The sequence below is a fragment of the Mustelus asterias genome, chromosome 14 (assembly GCF_964213995.1).
Source record: "Mustelus asterias chromosome 14, sMusAst1.hap1.1, whole genome shotgun sequence".
Classification (NCBI taxonomy): domain Eukaryota; kingdom Metazoa; phylum Chordata; class Chondrichthyes; order Carcharhiniformes; family Triakidae; genus Mustelus; species Mustelus asterias.
In genome coordinates this window covers 99,032,270-99,057,681 of record NC_135814.1, presented here as the reverse complement: position 1 = coordinate 99,057,681, position 25,412 = coordinate 99,032,270, and the positions used below count along the sequence as shown (strand labels likewise).

The 25,412-nt window shown below is 43.7% G+C and overlaps 1 protein-coding gene across 2 annotated transcripts in view; it reads right to left on the bottom strand.

The window, feature by feature from the left end:
* Window positions 1-25,412, bottom strand: part of usp40 (ubiquitin specific peptidase 40) — a 134,774-nt gene that overhangs the window by 29,826 nt on the left and 79,536 nt on the right. For both annotated transcript variants that reach the window (XM_078228938.1, XM_078228937.1), the window contains exons 17-26: window positions 22,753-23,099; window positions 20,895-21,024; window positions 17,483-17,540; window positions 16,367-16,420; window positions 16,048-16,136; window positions 9,767-9,853; window positions 6,633-6,669; window positions 4,860-4,924; window positions 1,452-1,526; window positions 482-611 (exon numbers count right to left, since the gene is read on the bottom strand). In XM_078228938.1, the coding sequence (XP_078085064.1) occupies window positions 482-611; window positions 1,452-1,526; window positions 4,860-4,924; window positions 6,633-6,669; window positions 9,767-9,853; window positions 16,048-16,136; window positions 16,367-16,420; window positions 17,483-17,540; window positions 20,895-21,024; window positions 22,753-23,099 (1,072 nt within the window). The remainder of the gene's footprint in view (window positions 1-481; window positions 612-1,451; window positions 1,527-4,859; window positions 4,925-6,632; window positions 6,670-9,766; window positions 9,854-16,047; window positions 16,137-16,366; window positions 16,421-17,482; window positions 17,541-20,894; window positions 21,025-22,752; window positions 23,100-25,412) is intronic.

The following is a 25,412-nucleotide window of genomic DNA, read 5'->3' as shown; positions in this document are numbered from 1 at the left end:
AGATAGGTGCTTGATGGCCGCGCAGATATGAAGGGCTGAAGAGCCTCTTTCTGTGCTGTAAAACTGTGACTCAATTAGCTGATCACTGAGGGTCATCGTCAGTGGTCTTGGACAAATACATAATCCCAAAACATTTCACACGCCCAGTTGAAGCAGCTCCAATGCAAAGAAGATTTTCTTCTGTGACGGTCAATTGAGGGAAATGATTCAATACAGTAGCCGGATTTTTTGGGCCATTCGCACCGGCAGGATCTTCCAGTCCCACCGACAGCGCACCCCCACAAGGGGTTTCGTGGTGGCGAGGTGTGCATTCAACGGGGAACTCCTTGACAACGACGGGATCAGAAGATCTGCCTGCTCGTAACTATTCTGAACATTTGCAGAGATTTCAGGCACACAAACACTGTGCCAGAGCCACATGACATCCTGCCCTGCAACCTATCACAGGACACAGACAGTTTCCAGAACTCTGCTGACCTACCTCGAGCAGTGGACTCAATACTTAAAGCACACAGCCTCTCAGCAATGCTTCCCTGCTCCTCTTGAATGCGCCCTCTGTTTTCTGAGTTCAGTGGAGGCTGGTAGAGCCAGACAGGTAAAATCAGGAATCCCTGTGAGAGATACACCAAGAAACTGAAAAAGCACAAAAGGGACACAAAAGAGACTTTTATTTTTAATCTAGCTCTGGAAGTGAAAGCAGCCTATTGTCCCTGTGGGCCAAGTCGTGAAAAAGAAACTTACTGTCTCTCATTTATAGGGGTCTTTTTCATCAACGGGCACGATGCAGGAAGTATGGGGTGCGGGGATTTTCTCCTTCGAGCACAGAAGGTTAGGTGGAAATTTAATGGCGGGGATTGTAATTATGAAAGGCCCTGATACAGTTAACTAAGGAGAGACTCTTTCCATTAGAGAGAGGCCAGGAGCTAGATGATTTAGGATAATTAGCTAAGGAATCAGAGATGGATGGATGAGGAGATCTGGGCTGCACTGTCTGAAAGGGTGATGGGAGCTGATTCAATGAGAACATTTAAAAGGGAATTGAATATAGCCTTGAGAAAGAAAAAATGGCTGGGCTACAGGAAAGGAGCAGAATAGAAACATTAGGATGAGTCTTTCACAGAGCTGCAGACATAGGTTCGATGAGCCAAATGGCCTCCTTCTGTGCTTTATCATGAGTTTGCACAGAAAAGGTAGCTTAGTGCGGTTATGTAAAAGCATCGATACAAAACCACTGCGTGGTAGATAGAGGAAGGAAATGGTGTAATGTAGAGAAACACAACAATGAGATATGCAGCAGTTCAACAATCATTGATAATTAGACAATTTAGTGACATTGAATGTAAAAATTGAGAGGAAATTCTAGGTCTGGCGACAACTTTTTTCATAGAAGTCTGCGGGAGTGGAATTTGTGGAGGGTTCGTCAGTTGTTTTAATTAGGGAGAGAATTTTACCTTTGGTGGAAGCCTTCCCTCCATAATGACCAGTGTCTCTCCATTGGTTATCTTCATGTCTGCCAATGTGGCTTCCTACAAACACCAACATAGAAAATAGTAATGTACAACCTTAAGCTTCCCTCCCTATTCAGCTATTTTCTCCTAATTCCTACCCCTGAAAGCATTAACTCTTGTGCAGGAGTGAGTTCAATGGGTGTTGGTTGCCAGCCAACCACTTTGCACATGAGCCTAGAAAATGATATAAACTATTCAACTGCAAGTGCATCAAAATCCAGGTTGAGCCCTTGATCCTCAGGTGTACTTTATAAGAGGAGGTACAATCGTGGAACTAAGGGACTCAAGGACTAGACCATGGGAATGAAGTCTGCGACCGTACTGCTATCCCAACTGAAATCAATCTATTCAACAAAGAAACTTGGAATTTGGGGCTTACACCGCCCCGACCTCTGCCTGTGCTGTATGATATTTACCTCAGACAATAGAAAAGGAGCGAGCCATTCAGCCCCTCATACCAGTGCCATTCAATTAGACTCTGGCTAATTGGTGCTTCTTGACCCCATCAATCTGCCTTGGTTCCATAACCTTTAATATGTGGTCGGTACAGACTTGATGGGCTGAATGGCCTCCTTCTGCACTGTAGGGATTCTATTCTATTCTACTCAAGGCTAACAAAAAATAATCTCAATTCTGAAATGTTCAACCAGCTCTCAGCCTCAACAGCTTTTTTTTTTGCGAGTGAGCTTAAGGTGGAGACGGAGGAAAAAACGTTTCAGATTTCCACCATCCTCAGTCATCTACAGGTTAATGTACAGATTTTCTTGATAACCAACATCGGATGGAAGAACGACGATAGAATATTTTAATTCTTTCATTCAATTCTCTGAGTGGCGCCAGCAAGGCCAACATTTATTACTCATCCCTAACTGCCTTCAAGAAAGTTGCACTGAACCATCTTCTTGAACCATTGTGGAGGAACTGCCACAATGCTGTTAGAATCATAGAATCCCTACAGTGCAGAAGGAGGCCAATCGGCCCATCGAGTCTGAACCGACAACAATCCCATCCAGGCCCTAATCTTGTAACCCCACATATCTACCCTGCTAATCCCTCTAACCTATGCATCCTGGGACACTAAGGGCCAATTTAGCACGGCCAATGCACCTAACCCACACATCTTTGGACTGTGGGAGAAAACCAGAGCACCTGGAGGAAACCCACGCAGACACGGGGAGAACATGCAAACTCCATACAGAGAGTGACCCAAGCCAGGAATCGAACCCAGGTCTCTGGAGCTGTGAGGCAGCAGTGCTAACCACTATGCCACCGTGCCGCTGCCCGTTAGGTATGGCATATTAGGAATTTGACCCAGTGACAGTAAAGGAATGGCAATATAGTTCAAAGTCAGAGGCGGAATCTTGTTTATTTAATCAGTGTCACATTAGACTTGCATTAACATTGCAATGAAGTTACTGTGAAAATCCCCTAGTTGCCACACTCTGACACCTGTTCGGGTACACTGAGGGAGAATTTAACATGGCCAATGCACCTAACCAGCATATCTTTTGGACTGTGGGAGGACACCGGAGCACCTGAAGGAAACCCATGCAGACATGGGGAGAATGTGCAGACTCCACACAGACACTGACTCAAGCCGGGAATCGAACCTGGGTTCCTGGGGCTGTGAGGCAGCAGTGCCAACCACTGTGCCGCCCTGTGCCATCCTCCATGACGAGTTTAGTGGAGGGCTGAGATGGGGAGAATTAATCAGGCAAGGTGGCGAGTAGGGACCCACCATCAGCTTGGTCAAATGATCAGGGAGGCTTGTGGACAGCATTTCCACCACATTGCCAGTTCAGGCTCTTAAGGGGGAAATTTATGCCTGCTGATATTAACCCAATGGAAGGCTTGCTATGTGGGGAGAACAGCAAACAACATCCTTGTCCTTGAGGCTCACAAGGTGGGGAGGGCCTCACTCAAAGGTACTCAGCGTCTGATCGAGGAACCCAACACGGAAAAGGGGGAAGGACCCTGCATGGGAATGGGGGAGGGACCTGCTGGGAGACACTGCCCTGCTTTTGCTCTCCAACCCCCCGGCCCCCATCCTGCGATCTCCCTCCTGCCAACGCTCGCCTCTGGCCTGGGATCCGGTGACAATCCTAGGCCTTGGCCGGGTGCTGCACCAGTGGCAGCCACTGCCTCAGCGGCCCTGCCGCGCAACACAGCTGTCAGCTTCCGAATGGCTAGTAATTCTTGGTGGGTGGGACTTCTGCCCCTGGGTCCTGATCCTGGGAGGAGGCCTGCTGCTGGACTGTCAAGTACTTGAGTGGAATGAGATACACCTTAAAAAAAGGTGATGTGGGCCTCTGGCCTGCTCTACAGCTAGTGGGCAAGAGCCCTGTCGCCTCCGCTAGGAACTGGAGTGAGGTCTTGCAGGCAGAGTTGTTCTCCTGCACAAGCTGCTCTTATCCTTCTAAGTGGTAGAGATCGTGGATTTGGGAGGTGTTGCTGGACTAGTTTTGCTGAGTTTCTGCAATGCATCTTGTGGATGGAAACACTGCAGCCAAGGAAGAGCTGTGTTCGCGGTACCTCTGACACTAGCTGTCACTGTCTTATGTTTGAAGTTCATGTGGTTTGTTTCACTTCCCACACATCTCCAAATAACTGTCAAGATTTGAACAGCTTAAAGACAATGAAATTTTAATGTACAGAGTGTACTTGCCCTGTCCAGCAAACAAAAGGAAAGTCTCCACGAACTACATAAATGTTGCATAAATCATTCATAAGGTGACAGTATATGTTGAGGTTCTATATTCTAAAAAATCATCACCTAGTCACTATGGGAAATCATATTCAAACTCTATTTCAAACAAAAAGATCAATGATGTGGAAACTTTGTACCTAAACCTCTACAGTTCCGAAACTAGCCAGTAGAGGGTACACAAGAACAACCTAAGGAGGAGTCCTGAGTCTCCATGCGAGGGAGCAATCAATTCTGTCTCACAACGTTCCCATAGAAATACAGCCCAGCACAAGGGCTGGGGCCTACGGGGATGGAAACTCGGGGCCCAGAAGATGATTCTGGTTGGTGATGCCCAGTGCTCTAGTGGTGACCAGTGATCAGATATAAAACATGCCTCAGTTACGTGAGTTTAAATTGTAATTCATCATTCAGAGAACATTCAAAAGGTATCTAATAATTTTCCTATCTGAAGCCTAACAAATGACTGTACAGTTAAGTAACATATACTTTTTGCGATCTTAACTGCACTATTTGGTTTCAATTGCTTAGTAGATGGCACTGTTACCAATACTATCCCTGGTATCACAATGGCATTGCAAGGTAAATGAGTAACTGTTGTTTATTGTAATATTGAGGTAGAGCTCATCTCCCCCTCATCAACTTACTTCATCTTTCAAAATCTCTCCAGCATCGTAGCACCAGTCAGTTTTCCTTAAATGCCAATGCCCTCCTGTAGATAAATAGCAACAAGAGTTTAACAGAATACACGGTCTTTAAACTGTTTATTTATTAATGTCACAAGTAGGCTTACATTAACACTGCAATGAAGTTACTGTGAAAATCCCCCTGTCGCCACACTCCAGGTGGTTCGGGTACACTGAGGGAGAATTTAGCATGGCCAATGCACCTAACCAGCACATCTTTCGAACTATAAGGAAGAAACCGGAGAACCCGGAGGAAACCCACTCAGACACGGGGAGAATGTGCAGACTCCGCACAGACAGTGATCCAAACCGGGATTCGAACCCAGGTCCCTGGCGTTGGGAGGCAGCAGTGCTAACCACTATGCCACCGCACCGCCATGTAAACTTTCAATAGCACCGCCATCTCTTCCAGGGGCAGTAAGCTTTCACTAGAAAGCTAGCTGCGTGTTTGCTGATATCTCTTTAAAAATTATGCTTACACTGCTGCAGGTATTGTAAATAACTAATACATTAACTTTGCTGGATCCTTTATGGAAGGGCATCAGCTCACACAGAGTAACTGCAAGGAGACAGAAAACTATTGGATGGCTTCCAAATTTGCAGATCAGTGGAAGCGCATTGATTTAGACTTCAAAATCTTTATTAACTTATCCTCCTACCACTGGATGCTTAATAATATCTGAAATAATGCTGGTTCCCAGTAATCTATTGCAAATTAAATTCTGGTAACCTTGTGATAATTATGCTGCTAATTCAATCTCGCTGCATGAAAGTCACCCTCTATTACTGAATGGTGAATGGCAGAGACTTATGCACAATGACACAAGCACACTACTTGTCTTTGGAATACATGCATTCTGGTGGCAACAGGCCAGGTCCTGTTCATGTTCACAATGTTTCACACACAGATTGATACCAATACACCCTAGATTGCTATGTTTGACGCGATAGTATGTGGGAATTATACTATCTTTGACATAGTCAAAGTGAAAATTGGATAAAGCACGATGAGGAATATAGTTTGCCTTTCAAATGGAACCAGTTTGTTAAGCATTGCATCCCTAAATGTTTATTCCTTAAAGCAGCATTTGAACAAAATGGTCAGAAATCTGGACCACCACGAATATAAATTCATGGTTTCACATCTCACTTTGAGCAGAATCGCAAGAAAAATACACCTGCCACTCTGGAGTCTGCACCATGCGATAGTCTCATACACCTGCTCTTTCCTCATGATAGAGGAGGCAGAGGTACAGTAGAATTATCACTGGACTCGCAACCCAGGGTAATGCTCTGGGGACCCGGGTTCGAATCTCACAACAGCAGATGGCAAAATTTGAATTTAATTTAAAAATCTGGAATTAAGAATCTACTGATGACCATGAAACCATTGTCGATTGTCAGAAAAACCCATCTGGTTCACTAATGTCCTTTAGGTAAGGAAATCTGCCTTCCTTGCCTGGTCTGGCCTACATGTGACTCCAGAGGCACTGCATTGTGGTTGACTCTCAACTGCCCTCGGGCAGCTAGGGCTGGGGAATAAATGCCGCCCAGCCAGCGACGCCCACATCCCGTAAAAATGATTTTTTAAAAAACGCATATGTTTTTCTCCTTTGTATTTTAACCATTCTTTTCCTCAGTACAAAGTAAGACTCAAAATATTACAAATAAATTGAGGCCACTATTTAAGCAGTGAAGTCCCATGCTGAAGAGGGCACCATCATTCTAATATACCTGTTAATCCAGCTTTCTCCAACATCAGCTTCATGCACTAGAACAAAAGAGACAGCAGACTTGAGTGAAAAGACATGTTTAGTTTTAAGTTTATTTATTAGTGTCACAAGTAGGCTTACATTAACACTGCAAGCTTTACTATGAAAATCCCCTAATCACCACACTCCGGTGCCTGTTCGGGTACACTGAGGGAGAATTTAGCACGGCCAATGCACCTAACCAGCACGTCTTTCAGGCTGTGGGAGGAAACCAGAGCACCCAGAGGAAACCCACGCAGACACGGGGAGAATGTGCAAACTCCACACAGACAGTGACCCAAGCCAGGAATCGAACCTGGGCCCCTGGTGCTGTGAGACAGCAGTGCTAACCCACTGTGCCACCCACGTGATACAACAACAGCAACAACTTATATTGATTTAGCACCACTAATGTAAAAGAAAATCCAAAGCACTTGCAAGGAAGTGTAATGAAGAAAATGGATTATGAGCGAAAGAACCTTGGTCAAAGCCACGAGCTATTTTAAAAAAGCCTTGAAGATGAAGGTAGAAAGATTTAAGGGGATTAATTCCAGTATTTGGGGCCCAAGTAACTGAAGACATGGTTGTCTATGGTGGGGTGAAGCGAAGGAAAGATCTGTAAGATCAGTGTTGAGAAATGGGATGTGGGCTGGAGGATTTGGAGGAAACTGCAGAAAGTTGAGGTGGTGATATAGATGATATCATGAGGACGGTACTCAGATGAGAATTTGAAGCATTAGAACCAGTGAAGATTGGAAAGGACAGCAACGATGAGATGGTTGGACTTGACATGGCAAAGGTTTGGATGAGCTGCAATTTTCATGGGACCATCCCACACACTGGAAGCTCAGTGCAGTCTGTTTTACTGGTCACTACTCAGAAGCTCCCACTCTGAAATACGTCCATCAAAGCAATTCCAAAAAGCTAAGGAGACATTTGACATTCAGCAAAACATTTTGGGAATAGCCTCCAGTGTCCGAATCGCTGGGATCAGGACATCTGACTGAAGGGCGTACCTCAGCACCCTGTGAAAGCTCTGAGGCTCAGGCCTACATGGGAATTGCAGGGGAAGTTTAAACTTCTGGTTGACAATTCCCCTGTTCCCTGCAACCCTCTATGAATGTCTCAGAGCTAGAGCCTGAGACTTGAGACAATTCCATGTTACTTACCTGCATAGTTAACTAGAAAATGTTACATCTTGGAGGAGGGAGGGGGGATGGGGGCCTCTCTGTGACTGATGAGATCTCAATCTCTGAACAGCCGGTCTGGCCAGCGTATTTCCCGCGGTGCATAAATTTGCTCAGGTGGGAGAATCCCATCTGGGAGGTGCTGCTCGTGCCCTTTTTTGCAGAGGACTATCCCAGAGAGCTAAAACACTGGTAAATATTAAACGCTGTGGAAAATAACCCAGGTATGATCTATCCATAAAAAGCAGGACAAATCTAATCCAGCCAATTACCACCCATGAGTCTACTCTCAATCATAGGCAAAATGATGGAAGGTCTTGTCAATAGTGCTATTAAGCAGCACTTACTCAACAATAACCTGCTCACCAATGCCAAGTTAGATTCTGCCAGAACCATGCAGCTCCTGACCTCATCACAGCCTTGGCCAAACATGGATAAAAGAGCTAAATTCTAGAGGTGAGGGGAAGAGTGATTGTCCTTGATATCAAGGCAGCATCAAGAAACCCTGGTAAAATTGAAATCAATGGGAATCCCCACTAGCTGGACTCATACCTAGCTAGCTCAAAAGGAAGATTGCATTAGTTGTTGCAGGCCAATCATCTCAGCCCGCAGGAGTTCCTCAGAGTAGTGCCCTCAGCCCAACCATCTTCAGCTGTATCAATGACCTTCCCTCCATCATGTGAGATGAGGGCAAGTTCACTGATACTTCTGTGTTCAATACAATTCGCGACTCCTCAGATACTGAAGAAACCTATGCCCATATGCAACAAGACCGGGACAATATTCAGATTTGGACTATTAAGTGGCATTGTGCCACACAAAAGCCAAGCAACAGCCATTTCCAACATAAGAGAACCAAACCATCTCCCCATGACCTTCCATGGCATTCCCATCAATGAATATTCCACATCAATATCCTGGAGCTTACCATTGATCAGAAACTGAAATAGACCAGCCTAATAAATAGTATGGCTACAAGAACAGACCACAGGCTTGGAATCCTTCAGCGAGTAATTCACTTCCTGACTGCCCAAAGCCTGTCCACCATCTACAAGACACAAGTCTGAAGAGTGATGGAATGCTCTCCACTTGCCTGGATGGGTGCAGCTCCAACAATAATCAAGACACTCAACACCGACCAGAACAAAGCAGCCCACTTGATTGGCATCTCATCCACTATCTTAAGCATTCACTCTCTCCACCACTGGCACACTGTTGCTGTAATATGTACCATCTACAAGGTGCAGTGTAACAACTCACCATGGTTCCTTTGACAGCACCTTCTAAACCCGCAACCTCTACCACTTCATTGAATAAAGGCAGTAAAGGTATGAGAACACCACCACCTGCAATTTCTCCACCAAGGCTCAAACTGTCCTAACTTGGAACTGTATCACTGTCCCTTCATCGGCACGGAGTCAAAATCCTGGAACTCCCTACCTAGTAACTCTGTGGGTGTCCATACAACACATGGACTGCAGCATTTCAACAGAGTGGCGTACCACCACCTTCTTAATGACGCTTAGGGACTGACAAAAATTGCTGACTTTGCATTGTTCATATCTCATGAACGAATAAAAATTTAAAGTTAAGGTGCTGATCAGTCATTTAACTGAGTGGTGGACCAAGTTCAAGGGGCTAAATGGCCTACTCCTGTTCCCATATTCCTCTGAGGGACAGAATAAATAGTTGCACACTATTCTGTATTCAGTACATGTTTGTATTTATCAAATCTCAATCAAAAAAATAACTGTCAATCATGTATTATAGGTATTAAATATACTTGCTCACATAGAAGGGCAGATTATAGAATTTATTCTTCATGCAGGTTCCATCATTCATAGAACAGTGTGATGGCACTGATTTGAAATTCATACAAAAGAATGTTGCAGAGAAAGCTGTGATGGCGTACATCTGCCCATATATTTACCTCTTGGACAGAGATGCTCTGTTCTACCGTAATCTCCATTTCAGGGCTCAAGTGAAGACTGTCCCCAACTGAAAAGTACAGGAACAGCTATAGAGAAGAATTTAAAAAAACAATTGAAATAAGTGATACAAAAGTACATTTACAAAGACAGTCAAGAGTTGAGAAAATTCAGGAAAATCTGATGCAAATAAATCTGGCAGCACGCGGCATTTGTATGCCAACAGGCTGGGACACAAAATGTTTGTAGTTGGCTCTTTATCAGCTATTTCTTCAACAAAGAAAATGAAAATTGAAGGTATTTTGAACCATCCTTGCATTCATTACTCCAGGGTGTAAGGCACAAGCCACCAGCCTATCAACCAGGTTCAGTGTGTTATGCAGAGAGAAATTCCAAAAAGGTAATTTAAGAAATATAATCCAGTTATAATTAAAATGTATGAAATACAAAGTAGTTAATGTTGATGCATCATAAGGCAAATGGTATGTTGGCCTTCATTGCGAGAGGTTTCGAGTACGGGAGCAGGGATGTGTTGTTGCAATTATACAGGGCTTTGGTGAGGCCACACCTAGAATAGTGTGTGCAGTTTTGGTCTCCTTTTCTGAGGAAGGATGTTCTTGCTTTCGAGGGAGTACAGCGAAGGTTAAGAACATAAGAATTAGGAGCAGGAGTAGGCCATCCAGTCCCTAGAGCCTGCTTCGCCATTCAATAAGATCATGGCTGATCTTTTCGTGGACTCAGCTCCACTTACCTGCCCGCTCACCATAACCTTTAATCCCTTTACTTTTCAAAAATTTATCTATCCTTGCCTTAAAAACATTCAATGAGGTAGCCTCAACTGCTTCACTGGGCAGGGAATTCCACAGATTCACAACCCTTTGGTTGAAGAAGTTCCTCCTCAACTCAGTCCTAAATTTGCTTCCCCTTATTTTAAGGCTACGCCCCCTAGTTCTAGTTTTACCCGCCAGTGGAAACAACTTCCCTGCTTCGATCTTATATGTTTCTATAAGATCTCCCCTCATTCTTCTGAATTCCAATGAGTATAGCTCCAGTCTACGCAGTCTCTCCTCATAAGCCAACCCTCCCAACTCCGGAATCAACCTAGTGAATCTCCTCTGCAACCCCTCCAGTGCCAGTATATCCTTTCTCAAGTAAGGAGACCAAAACTGTACTCCAGGTGTGGCCTCACCAGTACCTTATACAGCTGCAACATAACCTCACTGTTTTTAAACCCCATCCCTCTAGCAATGAAGGACAAAATTCCATTTGCCTTCTTAATTACCTGCTGCACCTGCAAACCAACTCCTTGAGATTCCTGCACAAGGATACCCAGGTCCCTCTGCACAGCAGCATGCTGCAATTTTTTACCATTTAAATAATAGTCCATTTTGCTGTTATTCCTACCAAAATGGATGACCTCGCATTTACCAACATTGTACTAGACCCTTGCCCACTCACTTAGATTATCTATATCCCTTTGCAGACTTTCAGCGTCCTCTGTACACTTTGCTCTGCCACCCATCTTAGTGTCATCTGCAAATTTTGACACACTACACTTGGTCCCCAATTCCAAATCATCTATGTAAATCGTAAACAATTGCAGTCCCAACACTGATCCCTGAGGCACACCACTAGTCACTGATCGCCAACCAGAAAAACACCCATTTACCCCCATTCTTTGCTTTCTGTTAGTTAACCAATCCTCTATCCATGCTAATATGTCACCCGTAACACCTTGCACCTTTATCTTATGTAGCAGTCTTGGTACCTTCTGGAAATCCAGATGCACAGGTTCCCCATTGTCCACTGCACAAGAATGTTCTCAAAGAATTCCACCAAATTAGTCAAACATGACCTTCCCTTCATGAACCCATGCTGCGTCTTACCAATGGAACAATTTATATCCAGATGTCTCGCTATTTCTTCCTTGATGATAGATTGAAGCATTTTCCCTACTACAGAAGTTAAGCTAACCGGCCTATAGTTACCCGCCTTTTGTCTACCTCCTTTTTTAAGCAGTGGCGTCACATTTGCTGTTTTCCAATCTGCGGCAACCACCCCAAAGTCCAGCGAATTTTGATAAATTACCACTAGTGCATTTGCTATTTCCCCCGCCATCTCCTTTAGTACCCTGGGATGCATTCCATCAGGAACAGGAGGTTTTTCTACCTTTAGCCCCATTAGCTTGCCCAACACTACCTCTTTCGTGATAATGATAGTTTCTAGGTTCTCACCTGCCATAGCCTTCCTGTCATCAATTTTTGGCATGTTATTTGAGTCTTCCACTGTGAAGACCGACACAAAATACCTGTTCAATGCCTCAGCCATTTTCTCTTTTCCAGTTATTACATCCCCCTTCTCATCCTCTAAAGGACCAATGTTTACTTTAGCTACTCTTTTGCGTTTTATATATTTGTAGAAACTTTTGCTATCTGTTTTTATATTCTGAGCTAGTTTATGCTCATAATCCATCTTACTTTTCTTTTAACCAGGCTGATTCCGGGGATGGCGGGACTGATGTATGAGGAGAGATTGATTAGGTTAGGATTGTTTTCGCTGGAGTTCAGACAAATGCAGGGGGAATCTCATGGAGATTTATAAAATTCTAACAGGACTAGACAGAGTAGATGCAGGGGGATGTTCCCAATGGTGGGGGAGTCCAGAACCAGGGGTCACAGTCTGAGGATTCGGGGTAGACCATTTAGAACGGAGATGAGGAGACATTTTTTCACCCAAAGAGTGGTGAGCCTGTGGAATTCATTACCGCAGGAAGTAGTTGATGCCAAAACGTTGAATGTATTCAAGAGGCGACTGGATATAGCACTTGGGGCGAATGGGATCAAAGGTTCTGGGGAGAAAGCAGGATTAGGCCATTGAGTTAGATGATCAGCTATGATCGTGATGAATGGTGGAGCAGGTTTAAAGGACCGAATGGCCTCCTCCTGCTCCTATCTTCTATGTTTCTATATGTGGGTAAACATCTCAGAAGTAGTGGCTATAAAATGAGACTGTAATTCAATAATGGAATATGTTTAAAAACTCCCTTTCCTCTGGCTCTGTATTTGCTTATAAGCTGAACAGCTGAAAGGGGTTAGCAAGAAGACATCAGCCACTTAAAAAAAACATACTGCACTGGAAAAGTGAAAAGATTGATATTCTGGAAGCATGGGATCAAATGGTCTGAAAGGCCTTTTATGCATTCCCATCTTGTGGAATGTAAGGTAGGATTTTCCACCCGTGCTTGCTCCGAAACCAGAATTTCCGCCCGAGGTCAATGGACCTTTCCATGGTCCACCCCTTGCCTGTTACGAGTTCCGTGGCAGGGAGAACGGGAAAACTCGCCTCCCTAGTTTGCTCCGTGGAAGCACAGAGAATTGCCATTTCTCATTCATTCTTTTTATGTAACTGCGTATAGCTGAGGACTAAACATACGCCATTAAGGAGGACACTTTCAGAATGAGATTATAAACACACTAAAGTTGAAGAGAAGGTCGTATGGAGTCTATAAGCAAGAAATGCTATCACTATTCTCTAAAGTTCATTAACGGCTGCAAATTCTAAACATCTGGTAACTAAGGAGAAAAGTAAAAGAGATTTACATCCTTTCCGATGAAAGATCATTTGACCTGTAAATTTAACAATTTCTATCCACAGATGTCATCTGATGTACTGAGCATTTCCAGCATCTTCTGTTTTTATTTCAGATTTCCAGCACTCTCAATATTTTGCTTTTAATTCTAATCAAAACAGCTAATTCAAATTAAGTCCAATTATGGTCCCCCACATGAGGGACAAACAAGGTCCAAGCTGACAAGACATCACATCCCATCTTGGGCTCAATCAAACAAGAGCCAAGCTGACATTTCTTCAGCCAGAGGGTGGTGAATCTGTGGAACCTTTGTCACAAAGGGCTGTGAAGGCCAGGTCGTTGAGTGTCTTTAAGACAGAGATAAATAGGTTCTTGGTCAATGAGGTGATCAAGGGTTATGGGGAGAAGACAAGAGAATGCGGATGAGAATCACATCAGCCATGATTGAGTTAAAGCAACTAAGGAAGCAAAGCTACGGCACCTCCCAACGTTCCTCACCATTTCGTTGCTGCGTTTTAACTTTGATTTTGCCAAATGTGAACGTTACAAGGAGACTGGGTCCTACTCCTTTCCAGTCAGGCTCGATATGCGGCCCTTCTGTGAGCAGGTGGGATTGCAACTCCTCCTTCACTTTTGATGAGTTTCAAGATTTTAAGTGTGGTTGACGCTGGTGACACCATAACGTCTTACAATGGACAATTTTGTTTTCTTTTTTGCTGAGGGAAGTTGGTGTAAAGTTTTAGGTGCGAGGGTATCATTAACCAAAACCCAACATCTCCTGTGTTGCTCAGCGAATTTATGCAATGAGCAACTGTGAGATTCACCACTGCAACTCCACTTACTGCCCTAGGGCATTTCAAGTTTAATTGTTGGTCTGATTGCAGTCAGAGTAGTCATAGAATCTCGACAGCTGGCCTCACTGTGTGTGGGCATCAGTATCTAGCACTTTAAGGCTGGCATTCAGCTGGAATACTCACAAATAATAAGCAGCTGAACATGCTGGTGGTATATGAAGGCTACCAGCGTTTCCTGATTTTTAAATATCCTTTCTAAGTTATGTGGCTGATGTCTCTTTCATAAATTAGTTTTGTACAACAATCTTTTCAGCCGTATCGTCACTGCCAGAGGCTTTGGCCATGAGTGTGTGCCCATGAAAGATTGAGGGAGCTAGGGCTGTTCTCTCTGGAACGGAGGAGGCTGAGGGGAGACTTAATAGAGGTTTATAAAATGATGAAGGGGATAGATAGAGTGAATGTTCAAAGACTATTTCCTCGGGTGGATGGAGCTATTACAAGGGGGCATAACTATAGGGTTCATGGTGGGAGATATAGGAAGGATATCAGAGGTAGGTTCTTTACGCAGAGAGTGGTTGGGGTGTGGAATGGACTGCCTGCAGTGATAGTGGAGTCAGACACTTTAGGAACATTGAAGCGGTTATTGGATAGGCACATGGAGCACACCAGGATGATAGGGAGTGGGATAGCTTGATCTTGGTTTCAGATAAAGCTCGGCACAACATCGTGGGCCGAAGGGCCTGTTCTGTGCTGTACTGTTGTATGTATGTTATGAATGGCAGAGCAGACCCGATGGGCCGAATGGTATAATTCTGCTCCTATATCTTATGGTCTTATGACAGGATGAGGCATTGCATCCCCTCCTGGGCTTGATTTAATGCTTCATCTTAGCCAAAAGGATGAGATGGCTTTTAAAAAATTGCATCGGGTAAAGCCTTGGTTTAACCTCATTGGCTACCCTGATCCTTTACTCTACCCTAGCTTAGGCAAACCTCCATTGCAGGCGTCAGCACACCCCCCTGTGCAATGGGTTATTCTCATCCCCTGCCTGATCATGGTTTCACCCTTGCCACTGCTCCCTTGAAGATAACATTTATACAAGTGGAGCTACTCAAATGACACTCAAGCATTATCTTATTGCAATGGTAATTTGCTTATCAAACTTGTGCTTCCACACAGCAGACTACAGTAAGTAGTCTCACAACACCAGGTTAAAGTCCAACAGGTTTATTTGGAATCACGAGCTGTCGGAGCGCTGCTCCTTCATCAGGCGAGTGGAGAGGTTAGTTCACAAACACGGCATATATAGACAAAGACACAATTGCAAGATAATGGTTGGAATGTGAGTCTTTACAGGTACAGACACTGCGAGTGGAGAGAGATATTGACAGATTAAAGAGGTGTGAATTGTCTCATGCCAGGACATTTAGTAGGATTTTGCAAGCCCAAATGGTGGGGGTCACACACACAGTGTGAACCCAAGATCCTGGTTGAGGCCATCCCTATGCGAGCAGACTACATTTCACATGTTTAAATAAAGGTCTCTCAGATCTATTTAATCCCATGTTTCCAGAGTACTAACTCTACTGCTTTCCCGTTGCAGTATTGGTGTTTTTAAAGAACGCAATATCCTGGCCTCAATTATTTTCTTGGCAACCCCTTTCAGATGTTGATCAGCCTCTATATAAATAAATATTTCTGGGCTTCTCTCATCACTTTCACAGTCCAGGACTTGAGGTTTATTTCTGAGTCAGTGAATGGATACATTGGTAGATTCAACTTATCAATGCAAAGAACTGATGCCCAATTAAGAATACAATCTTGGCAATTATAGCTTTAAATGGAAAAAAAGCCACACCTGTTAAAATATACAGAAGACAGCCCTGATCAATTATCTTACCTGTGTCTCAGTGGGAGCGTGACCAGGAAAAAGTGCTAAGGTGCTTCCTGTTTTCAATCCAATGTCCTTCACAGTCAAATCTTCACAGACTATAGATGCAAAAAACAGAAACGTACATGAATATTTAAACAGAAATCTTGGGGCTGGTGTGTGGAGAGATGATAGTGAGTGCTGAAAGGGAGAATCGTGAATGACTGCATTCATTGAGGCAGGAGATAAAACTGTTGAGATGTCATTCAGGGCACCAGCACGGTTCCTAAAGGGAAAACCCACATGGTTTGCTGCAATAGCATGATGCTGTCTTGAGGTAATCACCCACCTGGAGGGAGTAGCTTGCTAGTTCGGTCAATTGGTCTCAAACAGGTTCCATCTTCTGTAAAATAGAGAAGAGGCGAATTTAGCAGAACAACACGTGACTGCTGTCAAGAGGCACACAAAAAGCAGACCTCTGAACTCAGATTCATTTGAAAAAAAGCTTCAATTTATATCTCAGCTTCCCAACTGCTGACTGTGGAGCTGAACGATACAGGCCAAGGAAGTCCTATTTGATTCCCAGTCTGCACTGAGCTAACGGGTTGCAGAAAGGAATTGAAACACGTTGCACAAAAGCAACCCAAAGCAACTCACAAACATTCAAGTGTTATAGTCCTGAAAGCCAGTTAGAAATGATACTGGCGTCAATCTTCATTCAGTCTTGTATTTATTTACAGACTGAAACATCACATGCATATACCTCCTAACTCAGCGCTTCACAATTTCAGTGTCCCTCTTAATTACTCCAGCAAAACCCTGATTGATATCCTCCATACGCATATTGCTAAACACGATTGATATACAACTAACATGAGACACTTCTCAAATGTGGTCACTATTGTAATGCAGGAAATGCAGCAGCCAATTGGCACACAAGCTCCTACAAACAGCAATGTGATATTGAAAAGATGATATGTTTTAGCAGTCTGTTACAGTGGTTTCAGTAAGACATCTAAGATTACGCAAAGGAAAATTAGCCATGATTCCATCTCCCAATCATTACCTAGGGTCTCTCCACTAGAGGTACAAGTGTGCAGATGCCAGGGAAGGCAGCTGGATGGATATGTTTCATGCTCAGTTCAACAGACTGAGGCATTCAAAAATGTCATCTTTAGGAGGAGAATGTTTTTACCCATGAACAATATTTAGGGAGATCAACTAGGATACAATATAGCGCTTTCGTAACATACCAGCAGAAGTACATTTATTGGAAACCTTTCAGTGGTATCCAATTGCATTGTTAACAATTCTTTGGGTGCTTGGACAAGAGCAAATCAAGCTCCATTCATCACTTCAATGAATCGATACAAATAAGATTCAGCTCTTACCATCCGAGACCAGCTGACAAGTTCTCTCAAGGTTGAGGGTGATAAGGACATGTACAAAGGTATACTTTATTTACCTTGTTCATCTTTCAGTTTCAGCTTTTCAATGGCACTAGCTTTGATTTCCAAAATCAACTGGAATAAAAAGGCATGCTACCTTTAACAATGAATCATATAAACCAACAATTTGCACATATAAAGCACGTTCAACACAGTAAGACACTCTAAGGGCTTCACAGGAGAAAGATCAAACAACTGTCCCACAGTGATCCTATTCCCATCCCAACTTTCCATTCTTTATTTGTGTGCCTGTGGAATATTTTAGTATTTTTTGTGCTCCTTGATAATGTCACAGCTCTTCTCTCCTTTGAATTTTTTTTTACATCTCTCCTAACCTCTTCATATTCTCCCTTGCCATGCTGTCCCTGCTGCTCATGTACTTAGCTTATGCCTGTTTCCTTACCTTCAATGTTCCCACATCTTTAATTATATATTATAGAGTCATTGAGGTTTACAACATGGAACCAGGCCCTTCGGCCCAACTTGTCCATGCCGCCCCCTTTTTTCAAAATCCCTAAGCTAGTCCCAATTGCCCACATTTGGCCCATATCCCTCTATGCCCATCTTACCCATGTAACTGTCTAAACGCTTTTTAAAAGACAAAATTGTAACCGCCTCTACTACTCCCTCTGGCAGCTCGTTCCAGACATTCACTACCCTCTGCGTGAAACAATTGTCCCTCTGGATACTTTTGTATCTCTCCCCTCTCACCTTAAACCTATGCCCTCTAGTTTTAGACTCTCCTACCTTGGGAAAGATATCGACTATCTAGCTGATCTGTGCCCCTCATTATTTTATAGACCCCTATAAGATCACCCCTCAGCCTTCCATGCTCCAGGGAAAAAAGTCCCAGTCTATCCAGCCTCTCCTTATAACACAAACCATCAAGTCCCGGTAGCATCCTCGTAAATCTCTTCTGCACTCTTTCTAGTTTAATAATATCCTTTCTATAATAGGGTGACCAGAACTGTACACAGTATTCCAAGTGTGGCCTTACCAATGTCTTGTACTACTTCAACAAGACGTCCCAACTCCTGTATTCAATGTTCTGACCAATGAAAACAAGCATGCTGAATGCCGCCTTCACCACTCTGTCCACCTGTGACTCCACTTTCAAGGAGCTATGAACCTGTACCCCTAGATCTCTTTGCTCTGTAACTCTCCCCAACGCCCTACCATTAACTGAGTAAATCTTGCCCTGGTTCAATCTACCAAAATGCATTACCTCGCATTTATCTATCTCCATCTGCCATTCGTCAGCCCACTGGCCCAATTGATCAAGATCCCGTTGCAATCCAAGATAACCTTTTTCACTGTCCACTATGCCGCCAATCTTGGTGCCATCTGCAAACTTACTAACCATGCTTCCTATATTCTCATCCAAACCATTAATATAAATGACAAATAACAGTGGACCCAGCACAGACCCGAGGCACACTGCTGGTCACAGGTCTCCAGTTTGAAAAAGCCAATTTTGTATCCATTTAGCCACCTTATCTTGGATGCCGTGAGATTTAATCTTATGCAGCAACCTACCATGCAGTACCTCATCAAAGGCCTTCTTGTTTGTTCTGTTTTTTTACAAGAGTACATTTTCCTTGGACTCTGTTGAACAGCATTCTAAGTGTTTCCCACTGCTATTCTGCATCATTGCTTGAAACTATTGGGCAGAATTTTACCGTCCTGCCCGCCATGGAAATCGGTGCTGGCGAGGGTTGGACCACGGAACGGTCTGTTGATCTCGGGTAGCATTTTACCGTTTCAGGACTAACGAGGGCATAAAATCCCGCCCATCGTCTGTTTTATTTTCCCAGGCTTAGCCCTTCAAAACCAGTTTTACGCTAATCTATGGGTCTTTGTCATGTTTATGTCCTTCTCAGTAATCAAATATTTTAAACCTTATTAAGATCATTACTGCCAAGATGTCCCCTCACTTATTCTTCTTCACTAGTCTAGTTCATTCCCTACTACTAGATCCAGTAGTGAATCCTCCCTTCTTAAGCTTTTTTTTTTACATTCTGGGTCAGAAAGAAGTCCTTATACACATGTAGGAACTCTGTTCCATCTCCTTTTCTGCCAATAAGTTGAAACCTGCTGTGATTATTATTATTGTTTCAGAAGCAGTAAAGTGTATCCAAATCTAGGACAGGGAGAAATGAAAACAGAAGGAAAAAAAGGGATGTACTGCTGAGACTTTATAAGGCTCTGGTCAGACCACATTTAGAATATTGTGAGCAATTTTGGGCCCCACATCTAAAGAAGGATGTGCTGACCTTGGAGAGGGTCCAGAGGAGGTTCACGAAAATGATCCTGGGAATGAAAAGCTTGATGTACGAGGAGCATATGAGGACTCTGGGTCTGTACTCGATGGAGTTTAGAAGGCTGGTGGGAGGGGGAGAGGGATCTATGGAATTCATTGCCACAGAGGCTGTGGAGGCCAGGTCATTGAGTGAATTTAAGGAAGTGATGGATAGGTTCTTGATTGGTAAAGGGATCAAGGGTTATGGGGAAAAGGCGGGAGAATGGGGTTGAGAAACCTATCAGCCATGATTGAATGGCGGAGCAGACTTGACTGGCCGAATGGCCTAATTCTGCTCCTGTATCTTATGGTCTTAAAATTGTGACATGGGTTAAAGGCCCAGGCCATGCCAGCCAATGTTTTAAATTTATTAAACATTATTTTTGTTATGCTGGTATAAAGGCCAGAATTTCCTTGCCCCAGAAGGCCAATTATGTAAATTATGGGATGGCAACGATTGGTCTAGTTGGACCAAGGAGCGGCACAGGCTTGGAGGGCCAAAGGGCCTGTTTCCTGTGCTGTACTGTTCTTTGTTCTCTTTGGAAACCAACAACAGTTCTTTTGTAAAGAGCAGGAGATATGATTTTGTGCCGACCTAAATGGCCTGCTGGAGCTATCAATCCGTGGGAAATATTTAAGTCTTTTTTTTAAACCATATTATAGCGTCAACTCCAAACCCTACACCTCTGCCACCAAGATGGAAAGGGCAGTAGGAGCAGCCACCAACCTGATTTCGACATGTGTCTCAGGTTCTCCATCATCACTGTGTCAAAATTCTGAACATCATACCAGTCTGTAATGTGGGGGAATCTTCACTATATGGACTGCAGGGTGGTTCGAAAAGCAGCCACACCATCACTTACTCGGGTGGCATGGGGTGGGGAATAAATGCTGATCCTAATTTTGACGCCACTATCCCAAGAATGAATGATTTTTAAAAAATATTAGACAGGGTTCTCATGGCAGCAATCCCAAATAACTCTCTCCCTTGTGGGACCAACAGCACCATTTTATTTTCCTCCCTCTAACTGCTGTGATTGGTGTGCAGTACACTTTCACAAAGGAGTTTTAAAAAGTTCTCATTGATGCCTAGTGCGAAATGTAAGCAGCTTCAACGGAGTGCTACATACCGTCTCCATGGTGACCGGAATTGTCACCGTCACTCCTGCAGTCTGTGCCAATCTCTCACCACAGTAATTCCTAACCTGCAGCCAGCTGCGGTCAGCTATAGTTACTGGTATACCATTGGAGGAGAGAACACTATATGAAGGCAATAAAAATAAGGACTATTAAAACACATTAGGATTGATTCTACATACACACAGGAGAGAATCAGCTGCATGTGTTTGGTGTTTCTGTTTTGCATACTGATTACAATTTGATGAAAACATACATTTATCCAACTTCCAAAATACCTATAGCAGCATATTTTCTGTACACTTTTGAATTACACTGAATATTTTACTCCTTTCAAGTTTGGCTACCATCTGTATCCAGTAAAGTACAGTGCAGCCTGTTATATAACAGACGTTGCAATCATTCATCATACATTGGTACTGCCTTTTTGTGCTGAGATGCCTGAGTGCTGGAAAGCTGAACATTCCCCCCCCCTCCCTCCGTTTTTAATAAAAGGTATTAGTATTCAACAGCAACAACTCCAATCTTAAATGTAGCACCACTTGCTCTATTCTATCCAAACAGTACATCTTAAACCCAATCTCAAAGACTCACCTTTTACTGAACCAGTATGGCATTTATATTCTCAGTAAGAAGTTTAACAACACCAGGTTAAAGTCCAACAGGTTTATTTGGTAGCAAAAGCCACACGTGGCTTTTGCTACCAAATAAACCTGTTGGACTTTAACCTGGTGTTGTTAAACTTCTTACTGTGTTTACCCCAGTCCAACGCCGGCATCTCCACATCATTTATATTCTCTACATGTGCTACCCAGACAAGGTGGAACAGCCAATTTAGCAGTTAAAAACACTTACACATCTATGGTACAGAAGGTGGCCATTCTATCCATCATGCCTGTACAGGATTTGAAAGAGCTTTCAAATTAGCTCCTTCTCTTTCCCTGTAGCTCTACAAATTTCACCTTTCGAGTATTTTATCCAGATACCGAGCCTATCATCTTTCCATTGTAGCTTACAGGAGCGAATTACACCCAATTTTCAGTGAGCTTTCAGACACAATCTTATGGCACTTAGTGCAAAAAAAGGCAAAGTGTTTCCATTAGAGGAAGTGGATGGAGTCTATGCTCACTGGAAAGCCAGCTGCTCACACGAGAGGGTGCTACAGCGCAAGCAACAGACGATAGAGATCGATTAGTCCCCCAACACCCCTGGATATCGCCCCCCCCCCCCCCCCCCCCCCCCCCGCTCCCCCACCACTCCACCCAATTGCTCACTGTCCCGGACAATTGTCCCCACAACCACTCCCAAAGATATCGCCTTGATACCCCCAGACCCCACCCCCGGACGATCACCGCCCCGGACCATCACCTCCCCAGGTGAGAGAGGTGAGAAACTGGGTTCGAACCCGGTTTTTTTTAACCTTTCTCACAATCTTACCAGCTCACCCCGCCGACCAACTGGCATGACGAGCCGGTAAGATCGCCCCCATGGGGCTTTGTTTTTATGTCTCATCCAAAAAGGCTGTTGTGAGCAATGAATCCTCAACCTGCAGCAAGGGGGAAAGTGTCATCATTTGAAATGCTCTGTACAATGGACTCACACCCACTGGGAACTAATGTTACTTTTAAGTTTTCTCTGTACTGTAATTAGGAATGAATCGCACAGGCAACAAACAGACCAAGTACAAGAAAGAAAAATTAGAGGGAACAGGGTTAGGAACTGATCACGTCTTAACATTCTCATATAGAGATCCAAACAAAAATACAAGAGGGGAAAAAATAAATCTGACGTCAGTGATGTTCTAAAGTAGAAGTGAGGCAGTCTTAGAGCAACAATAAAATGACCTCTCACCTCAGGCTGTAACACTTCTGGTCTGATGCTAATACAGAGTCACCATCTTTCAGCCTTAGGTCTGCAAGGCTCTTGTTTGCATCTTCAGCATCATATGCAACCCAATTCGTGGACCCTTTATTTTCCAAGTTATTTTTATAATAAACCACCAGTTCCTCTGGAGAAATCCCTGTTGATAGGGTGAGAGTTTCTTGCACAGAAGCCAACAATGTGTTTCGAGCAAACACCCTCTGCGTCTCGGTGAACTGCACCACCTCGGTTTCTAATTTGCCACTTGTTATGGGACACAACACTTTAAGCAACACGGGCTCAAAGTCCTCACCCGCTTGTACCTCCCTTCCACAAACCTGTCAACAGAACAGCAATTGGAACAAACTGTGACATGAATGCTCTGTAGTTACTCACCTCAGTATGTTAGCCGCATTGTAATCTCCATAACTATACAAAAACCTCAGAGGTAAGCGGGCAACAGAACCAGAACCATGGAAAAATGAAATGAACAGGTGAGCGGCAGAGCGTAACAGAAAGTAACAATGGAAATATACACTGCAGCAAAATGTGGCAGAAAGTATTATTTGATCTATAGTTGGATAGGCTGGGTTTATTAGACATACATAAATGTATACACAGACACAAGTCTAGCAGAGGCCTTGCAGCGCAGTGGGTTAGCTTCCCTGCCTCTGAACCAGAAGCTCCAGGTTCAGTACCACCCCAGGACTTGATGGTCAAGGAAGATGCATTCATAAAGCAGCCAACAGGCTGAGTATTAACCTACAAAATTCTTCCGACATGCCAATGGAAGGTGGTAGGAGTGGGAGACACTCCTGGTCAGCCATGCTTGATACGAGTGGCGCCACCAAACATATAATCCTCTAACGACAGACCAGCAACCTGTTCTAGGAAAAACTATGAGAACAGATGAAAGTTTGCCTTGTGCACCACTAGGTGCAGAAAGAGTAACACCAAGTAGTCTAGCATCTAACAGTAGACATACTTCAGATACTACATTCCGGAATTTATAGGCCATTACAATTGTCCAGAAATAGCTACAATTGCTTAACTTTTCCCAGTTAGAGCAATAGTTCTAAAGACACAAGGCAGGTTGTGACAACTGTCCTCAAGGTGCTGGCCTTGATTCAGTGGACCACCGTTCTCTGTTCAAATAACATTCCCAACAAAAGATTACCTGGCCGTTTATCACAGTTCTGCTTGAAGGACTTTGTTGTACGCACTGCAAATTGTACATTTCAAAAATATTTAATTGCTGGTGAAGCACTTTGGTATGTCATGAGATTGGGAAAGGTGCTGAATGCAACTTTTAAATTTCTAGATCAGAGACTACCTGTGAACACAGTATGGGAGATTTTCTAGTTGGATTGCAAGATTAAAATTTATCATCGCCCGCTGATTGGGAACTATTGCAGCCAATTATTTTCTGCATTTACCCACCACTGCTCCTAGAAAATAATTTTTATGTTTTTTTTTACCTCGTCAGGGCCACTCAATTCTACTCCTTACTGAACATGAATGGTTTCTCTCCTCTGCAAAAAACACTGACAAATTGCCATTGTAGCTAATAACTGAATTTAATTGAGGGAAAAAGAGTGCACCGCCCTTTCTTGGCGAGTGAAATTCTACTTGTATGTTTTCTCAGTGGTGTGGTTTGCAGCCTCTCAAACATCATGAGCATCCACTTTCTGAAAAGGATCCATATCATACGGGCCGAGGGTGGGGTGGGGTGAGTTAGAACCCCTTTAACTGAGCTTTTGACTGTCCGCCCCAATCTCACCTCATGTGGTTTTGTGCCCAACTTTACTTCATAACGCACCTGTGAAACATCTTCGTATGACCTTTATCACATTAAAGGCTGTGCATAAATACAAGTTGTTGTTGTGTGTGCATGTGCGTGTGCCATAGAAATGGAGCACCTGCGTACAACTTGCATTCATATAGCAGTTTTAACATAAAAGGGTGATAAGGATAGGAAAATGGATGCCAAAACAGGGTCACTGGATTATTTATTGAATTCCTGAAGTGCTTATTTAAAGGTGGAAAAGGTGCAGCAGAGTTTCAAGGAAGAAACTTACAGAGGGGGACTTGGTGAGAAGAGGGGAGACATCGTCAATGCTAGGGTGTGCAAGAAATGACAATCTCAAAGGAATAGCAAGAATGGGAAGGAGGAAATAAATAAAGTTGGTAGGGATTGCAGCGATAGGATAGGAGATGCCCTTGAAGGATTTTATACATGGACACAGTAAGAAGTCTCACAACACCAGGTTGTTGTTGTGTTGAGAGGCTTCTTACTGTGCCCACCCCAGTCCAATGCTGGCATCTCCACATCATTTATACATGGAGGCAGGGGGCACAGCTGATGTATTAAATGAATACTTTGCATCCGCCTTTGCCAAGGAGATAGGTACTACCCAGAGCATGGTGACAGATGAGGATATTTGGTCCCCAGAAGGGTTCAAAATTGATAAGGAGGAAGTGTTGAATAGACTGTCAATACTGAAAGTTGACAAGGCACTGGGGCCGGGGGAGATGCATTCAAGGATATTGAAGGAAGTGTGACTGGAAATTGCAGGGGCACTGGCCATAATCTTTCAGCCTTTTGTAGACTCAGGGGAGGCGTCAGAGGAATGGAAAATTGCAAATGTTAT